This window comes from Carya illinoinensis, chromosome 14, assembly GCF_018687715.1.
Source record: "Carya illinoinensis cultivar Pawnee chromosome 14, C.illinoinensisPawnee_v1, whole genome shotgun sequence".
Lineage (NCBI taxonomy): Eukaryota > Viridiplantae > Streptophyta > Magnoliopsida > Fagales > Juglandaceae > Carya > Carya illinoinensis.
Window position 1 is genome coordinate 11,070,650 of NC_056765.1, and position 7,980 is coordinate 11,078,629.

At 34.8% G+C, this 7,980-nt stretch overlaps 1 protein-coding gene across 1 annotated transcript; it reads left to right on the plus strand.

Annotated features, from left to right (window-relative positions):
- Positions 1-619: 619 nt before the first annotated feature.
- On the plus strand, positions 620-3,075 carry LOC122294042 (12S seed storage globulin 1-like). Its single transcript, XM_043102508.1, has 3 exons — positions 620-952; positions 1,691-2,411; positions 2,532-3,075. Exons 1-3 carry the CDS (start codon positions 757-759, stop codon positions 2,683-2,685), a joined length of 1,071 nt encoding a protein of 356 aa, XP_042958442.1. The 5' UTR covers positions 620-756; the 3' UTR covers positions 2,686-3,075.
- The last annotated feature ends 4,905 nt before the right edge of the window (positions 3,076-7,980 follow it).

Here is a 7,980-nt window from a genome sequence, read left to right on the forward strand (position 1 = left end):
TTCGTCAGCGTCTTCGGTGGCGATGGAGGCTGTTTTCAGGGACGCCACAGTGGCTGTTGACTGGGTGAGAGACGACGCCGAGAGCGGTGAGAGGTGCGATTTGAGAGTGAGAGAGAGAGGCCCTCCGCCCTGCCATGGCCTGCATGCGCCGTATAAGAGAGAGAGAGAGAGAGAGAGAGAGAGAGAGAGAGAGAGAGAGAGAGAGAGGACGGGGGCAGTGTCTGAGAATGAAGAAGGAGAGAAGAAGAAGGAATCGATGAAGAAGAAGGACTCGGGGGACTTTAAACCCTAGAATGAAATGATATCGTTTCATTTAGTTTTTTTTTTTTAACTTCAGATATTAAACGATACTGTTTTACTTATTTAAGTGAAACGGCATCGTTTAAGTAAGGTATAAAAAAAAAGGAAAAGAAAAGAGGGAGACAAATAGGGTTTAGAATGTGTCAAAGTAATTCGACCGTTCAAATCACCCGCAAGTTAGACAATCCGTTGCCTACTTTGTCGGTTTTATGCTTCTTTGTACGAGAAACCTAATAGCTAGGAAACTTAAATATTCAAGTATTTTTCCTTCAATGAGTATCTCTTTTCTTATCCAATCCGACGAGATATCCAAAATCTTTCGGTTTCAAAATTATCTGCATAACAATCTCCCGACGGCTATATATACAAAAACATACACTGTTTTATGTACACATCTCGCTTCGGTGTTTGGATTCGCAGAAAGTGAAAGACAGTGGGAAACAAATAAAAAAACTAATGGAGCTTGATCTTTCTCCCAAGTTAGCTAAGAAGGTGTACGGAGGTGATGGTGGTTCGTACTTTGCATGGTCCCCATCTGAGCTTCCCATGCTGCGTGAAGGGAACATTGGTGCCTCCAAGTTGGCCCTTGAGAAAAATGGTTTTGCTCTTCCTCGTTACTCTGATTCTGCCAAGGTTGCTTATGTCCTCCAAGGTATACATATGCTTCTTATCTGAGTTTCATATTGTAGTTTCTTTGTGGGTTCAGTTTATGGTTTTCGGTCCGCGTTATGTTGTTGGACTCGATCGTTCAATGTATTCAGATGCTGTTTAGTATTTGGTGATTAGCTTTTCTGTTTCTGCTATTATTAATTTATTGAGTACATGTATCTATTTTTCTGGTTATACAGTCTTGATATATTGTTCGATAGAAGATATATTCTTACTGTTATCAATATATTGGTTTTTTAGACAAATTATTTTCAGGGAACGCTGAGCTTGTTAATGGGTGATTTGAACCTCAGTTTCTACTGTCCCGAAGGACAGTGGGAACCTCCATTTGAGGCTTTGAGCTTGCAATAATTTTTTTGAGTGCTGATAGTTAAGAAGGTAATCGGATTGTTTGAATCATTTTGAAAAAACATTATTTCAGTCATTTAGGTGTTGAAACGATTACTGACTGTGTCTAGTCCTGTAAGAACAACCGGCTTGATGACTTGATCTCTGAAAGAGTATTGTGCTGCTATTGTGCTTGTAGTAGAACGGTTAAGAGTTCTTCTTGAAAGCAGCTCCAAGAATATTCAATAAATTTGTTGAAACTATCGTCTAGATAGCTTTATACAGACCAATGATAGCATATGAGCAGCTAATAAATAAGCTTATGTTAATTTGTATAGGACGAATTTAGTTTTACCTCTCTGTTTGTTTACACATTTGATTTTCTTTTCCATAGGACATGGTGTATCTGGAATTATCCTTCCTGAATCAGAAGAGAAGGTCCTTGAAATTAAAAAAGGTGATGCCATTGCCCTTCCTTTTGGTGCTGTTACATGGTGGTACAACAAAGAGGATACAGAGTTAGTTGTTCTTTTCTTGGGAGATACTTCTAAAGCTCACAAAACTGGTGAGTTTACTGATTTTTTCCTGACTGGTTCCAATGGAATCTTTACTGGCTTTTCGACTGAGTTTGTGAGCCGAGCATGGGACTTGGATGAGAACCTTGTTAAGACCCTTGTTGGCAAGCAATCCAGCAATGGCATTGTCAAGCTTGATGAGAAATTTAAAATCCCTGAACCAAAGAAGAAAGATAGAGAGGGTATGGCACTGAATTGTGAGGAGGCTCCTTTAGATGTGGACATTGAGAAAGGTGGGAGGGTTGTGGTCTTGAACACAAACAACCTTCCTTTGGTTGGTGAAGTTGGTCTTGGGGCTGACCTTGTTAGATTGGATGGGAGTGCCATGTGCTCCCCTGGATTTTCTTGTGACTCTGCATTGCAGGTGACTTATATTGTCAGGGGAAGTGGCCGTGTTCAAGTTGTTGGTGTTGATGGTCGCAGGGTCTTGGAAACAACTGTAAAAGCTGGTAGTTTGTTCATCGTGCCGAGGTTTTTTGTTGTTTCGAAGATTGCTGCTCCTGATGGTATGGAGTGGTTCTCTATCATCACCACCCCAAAGTAAGGACTTTTTCCACATTCTCAGCCAGATATGCTTCTTTTTAGCCTCATAATACATTGGATTATCATGTCTAGTCAGGTGTCTTAACCCCCTTTGAATGGTTTTCTTTTTTGTTGCAGTCCTATATTCACTCACTTAGCAGGAAGGAATTCTGTGTGGAAGGCTTTATCTCCTCAGGTCCTTGAGGCTGCATTCAATGTGGATTCAAATACTGAAAACACTTTCCGTTCAAGGAGGACTTCTGATGCCATTTTCTTCCCTCCACCGAGTTGAGCTGAACAAAAATTGCTTAGTTCTACTAGCTTCCTACTCACTTCAATAAAAAAAAGATTAGCATGATGCAGTAGGTCTGTTCTGGTTATTTTATGACAGCAGACTTGGGCGTTTTGAGTTGATTTGGTTGATTTGTTACATGAGTTAATCAGAGTTGGTTTGTGGGTCTCCAAAATTTTTTAGATTAATGAATTCTTCTCAGCAGCCACCTGTTAAGAAGAAAAAAATAAAAAATAAAAGTTCACGTCAGCAAGTATGTGGTGTAAGGCTTCTGAGTAGAAAAACTTTTTTCTTTTAATATTCTGGTCAAGAAATAGATTGTACTGATGTTGTTTAGCCGATGTTATTTGAATGTGCAGACGTCATATTTCTATGGGTTTGTGGGTGCTATGTGCTTGTGTCCGTTTGGCTACTTTGGTGGCTTTGGTTCCCCCATCCATAGCAAAACTGAATGATAAATAGTTTCGATTATTTGTGTTTTGGTTAAGATTGTTCATTGGGATTTTAGACTGAGTATCCTGGTATACTCGGCTCGGAACCTAGGTTTCACATCCGGATAAGAATCCGGACTGGGTTGATCCAAGCTATGGCCCAGGCTGGAACTACGATAAACCCGAGTTTTAGAAAACTGGGAATCCAGGTTCCGGATTATACCCGGATTTTTTTTAATATATATATATATATAACAGATGCCTGTATGTTGTTAAATGTTTTTCCCAAAAAATAAAAATAAAAATAAAAAACCAAGCCTGAAACTGAACTACCATAGAAGAAGATGTGAACTCTTGCGCAGTATAGTCTTAGTATGATGTTGATTTTGTTGTTGAATAATATAATTTTTTTAATCTAGAACTCTATTTTATTACAAATTTTTAAAGAAAAAATAATGTTGAAAAACATAATTTTTTTCTATATATATAAGCCTATATTTTAAAAATTTTCAAGTGATGTTGAAAACCATAAACTAATGCATTGAATATTTCATAATAATAAAAATGTATCATAATGGAAAATTAAATTTGTCAAAAATAACTAAAACTATAAAAAATTAATTAACTTTTTAACTAATTAAATGCATGTAAAATTTAAAAAAAAAACCAATATTCTTCATGTAAAATGCATGCAACATAAATGATGCAATTCACTACATATTACATTGTTTGGTATTTTTATATTACATTACAAAACACAATAAATTGCTTTAATCTAACTCCAATACATAATAACAAACATGAACTTTGCTAAGAACATTCATGTTACCTCTACCCCCAAATGACTACAAAAATTGGCATTGCCTTTCATAAGTCTTCTCATACCTGGTCCAATATAATCAACAAAGAAACTAGCATAAGAGATGCAAACTGGTTCACCCTAATCTATATAGCTAGGGGTGTAAAAATAAATTGAAAAATTAGAAAACCGGCTCAGACCGGACCCGTTGGTTCGGTTCAGCTTTCGACAGGTTTGGTTTGGAATCGGTTTATTCATTTTAAAAATTGCTCAAATTCGGTCTAGAATTGGTGTTACGTATTCTAACACAGGACCAGTTCACATATTATATATATTTTATTAATTTTTAATATTATATATAATATATTTTATATTATATATAATTTTTTTATATATAATATATATAATTATGTATGAAAAAATATATTATAATTTATATCATAACATTTTAATCTTAAACATGAATATTTATTTGATCATATGTTTTAAATATAAAATGTATATATTAAATACATTTTATTGCCTAATAAATTCTCAATATATTTCTTTTGATAAATAAATTAGTAATACTAATATACTTAATATGTTAAAATCGGAAAATTGGATCAAATCAGACTGAAACCGATAAAATCGAAAGTACTGATTTAGGGGATTAACTGATGCATAATCGGTTTTAAAAAATACAAAATCCGTGTTATCGGTTCGGTTCTAGATTTTGTCCAAAACTAGACAAACCGGACCATTTACACTCCTATATATATAGCTTAGTTCCCTGGTCATTGACTACAGTATCAAAATTTAAGATCATGGACAGTGAAAAATACGAAGGCTTGACTATTGCATTTCACCCATCATTTTCACTATCATCAGTCCTAATTGTTGAGAGAATTGAGAAAAACCAGACCAACTTGAGCTCATCTTAACAATACTTTTTTCAACAAATAAAAAGTAAATTGTAATGATAAAAAGTAATAACTCCTTGGTATCCATCCCCTTGAATAACTCAACACCAAAAAGAGCATATTGGTACTGATGTTTAACAACAAAGAAGGGACAGGAACTATAGATGAAAACATGGGGGCCACCCAAAATAAGGTGCCTCTACTCTTTTACAATTCAATTAACTTTGGGATAGACACAATTCAATTAACTTTGGGATAGAGCAACATTAAAAAGTAAAAATAAAAGAGAAAACTTGTATGTAGCAACCGAGAAGTTAGTCCAGAACCAGTTAGAATACTTTCCCCCTTCACAGTCATTTTCTTTTATTTTATTTTTAAAATAAACATAAAATAAAAGATATGAAATCACATAAAAAATCATGTATTTGGCATCAATACAGCAACAATGAAAAATAATTCTTTTGATAAAAGAACAATGACAAAAATAACAAATGGAAAGATATCTGCTAACTCTGGTACAAGATCAAAGTTTGAGTCCCAAACTTTAACTGCAATTTTAGTATGGAAAATAGTTGGGAAAAAAATAACAAACTTTAGAACTTGAATGCTTCATTACAAAAAGTAAAATTTATTCAATGAACTCTTAAAAACCATTTAGTTATTGCGTATAGCTCATCTAGGCTTATCATGGTTAAAAAAAAAAAAAAAAACCACATACAACAAAATAAGTTACAATCCAAGCACAAATTTTCTTTCCCCTTGTTTTCCTAGTAACCAAATAGATAAACAAAAGCATAAGGGTAATGAGAAAAACAAAAGACAAATTGAGTAGAGAAATACTAGCAACTCAATGTTTCTCTACTCAATGTGAAACTACAGAGAATCTTTGAGGGAAGTTGAAACAGTGGATTGCTCTGATTCAGCTCCTGATTTGTTGATGCCTCCAACTACAACAACCCTAAAATAACATTTTTCCTTTAAATTTCCATAACGCAAATAATATAAATCTTCTTTTAAAAATACCCTTAAATAACAAAACACTCTCAGAAAGGAAAGGCCCAATAGACTCCCACAATCAAAACAAAAAAAAATGAAGGAATCCTAGATCTGGGCATAAAACATAAAGAAATGAAAACAAAACCATTTCTTCCAAATACTAACAAATCTCTCAACATCAAAACAAAACCCTTTGATTGAGGGTCTAGAGCTTAACGATCTGCTTTGAAAACATCTAGTACCTCAAAAATATTTCCTTTTTCCAAAAGAGAAAAGAGCAGCAGCTTACCCACCATTAATCACTCGCAAAGTCTTCAAGGCTCAAGCTTTCTGATATAGTGTCAGAAACTCCAATGAGTGAGAAACTGCCTTAGATTGAAACTCATAGGCTACGGCTTCGGAGAAAGAGATACAGGACGACAGAAACTCTGAAGGCTAGGGTTTTCGTTTGGGCGAGGGAGAGAGCAGAAGTTACGAGCGAGAGAGAGAACTAGGGTTTCGGTTTGGACTTTGGGCAAGGGAGAGAGATCAAGAGTGGTGATTAAGCTAAATTGCATATTTCATGCATTTAGATCTATCATATTTTAATTATTTTATTATATTATTATGGATTTTAGATAGAAATATGATTAATAGACATAAATACGAGTTGTGATTTAAATTTATTAATATCATTTTTATGCTTAATTTTATAACTTGTGATTTAAATATTAGATAATATTTCCTCACATGTACAACACATATGTGATATTCTATTTTCCTTTTAATTTTTTACTTTTTGTGTGTTATTTCTTTGTCTAGTTTTTACTGCTTTTAAATAAGGCATCTCTGTGAGCTCTTGCTTCTAACTGATAGTTACCTTTACACAGATGTTTTGATAGACACAGCATGGGCATCAATTTTCTGTGGAAGGCAATTTTCTGGCACGAGTGAACATAGCGGAGCGAAACTTTTGGACACAAGCACTGCACTCATGCAAGACACCTTATTGAATGCAGCATATGGGGATCTTATTTTGGACGGGCAAATAGAAGGAACACATGGGACCACCAAAAGTACCAAAAGTAGATGAAGTAGTTGGAAACACATGGATCCTGTTGGTTTATTTCTTTTGGGCATTACATGACAAGGTTAGTTAACCACTAATCTCCATATGGGAATTTTTCAGAATGTGCTTATGGGTAGCTGGAGGGAAGCTCACGTAAGTCAGCATGGAGCACGCAACACGTGAGCTTATAGATGTTGTTCTGCTTCCGCACATGCACATGGCTTTCTCTGCCTTTTTTATGTTTAACATGCAGTGAAATAAAAGAGAAAGTGCAACGCATGCAGTAACTTCGTTTTGGACGTGAGATGCAACAGGCAAAGTTTTCTTTTCTTGCTTTCGGAAGGACACATGGAAAGGGGTAGAGTGGCATTTTGATGAAAGGCGAAAAGAGACTACGTGGAAAATATATTTTTTAGGGGGCTTATTTTCTAGGTTTGAGGTGAAAGGCAGGAGGGTGTCCTTTGGGTCTTTTTTCTGTTTTGGGGAGGCAGAAGAAGAAAAAAGTTTGTTTGGGGGGCCTCTGGAAAATGAAGGGATAGACGGCAGAATGAAGGAGTTTCTTTTGGGCTTCATTGCTTTCCACACATAGCGAGACAGAGGAAGTTTTTGGGTTCTATTTTTCTCTCCACCTTTGCTTTATGGTAGAGGTTGTTTTCTAGTGTTGGGTTTTATTTTTTATTTTATTTATCTGATGGAGAATGTTTCCTTGATTTTCATGGCTCTTGTGATAGACTTGGTTGGCTCAATTTTCATACTAAGATTAGAGGTGAAGTCTAATAATTTAGATATTATTTTGGATCAACAATAGAGTTTATATTATGAGTTTGATTGATTGAATGGTTTTATTATTGGAAATTTGGATTATCTATATATTTATTTTGGTTCATTGTGATTTTTAAGTACATTGAATGCTTGAAAAATCCCTGTGATATTCAAATGGGTTTGTGAATATTTTAACTATCAATTGTTCATGTTTAATCATAAGTGATTAGTTTTCTTGTCCTTAACTACTAAATCTTTCAGTTAAATAGAATCATTATTCTAATTTAATTGAAGTAAATTGATCGGAGACAATATTCTAAATTATTAGACGAATCCTTGAAACCTTAGTGGTTTTCT

What these genes read in the sequence shown, in the direction of transcription:
- LOC122294042 (XM_043102508.1), top strand. Translation starts at nt 757, where the DNA reads ATGGAGCTTGATCTTTCTCCCAAGTTAGCTAAGAAGGTGTACGGAGGT. An exon ending in GGTTGCTTATGTCCTCCAAG is followed by an intron (nt 953 to 1,690) that starts GTATACATATGC and finishes TCTTTTCCATAG; the next exon opens with GACATGGTGTATCTGGAATT. An exon ending in TCTATCATCACCACCCCAAA is followed by an intron (nt 2,412 to 2,531) that starts GTAAGGACTTTT and finishes TTTTTGTTGCAG; the next exon opens with TCCTATATTCACTCACTTAG.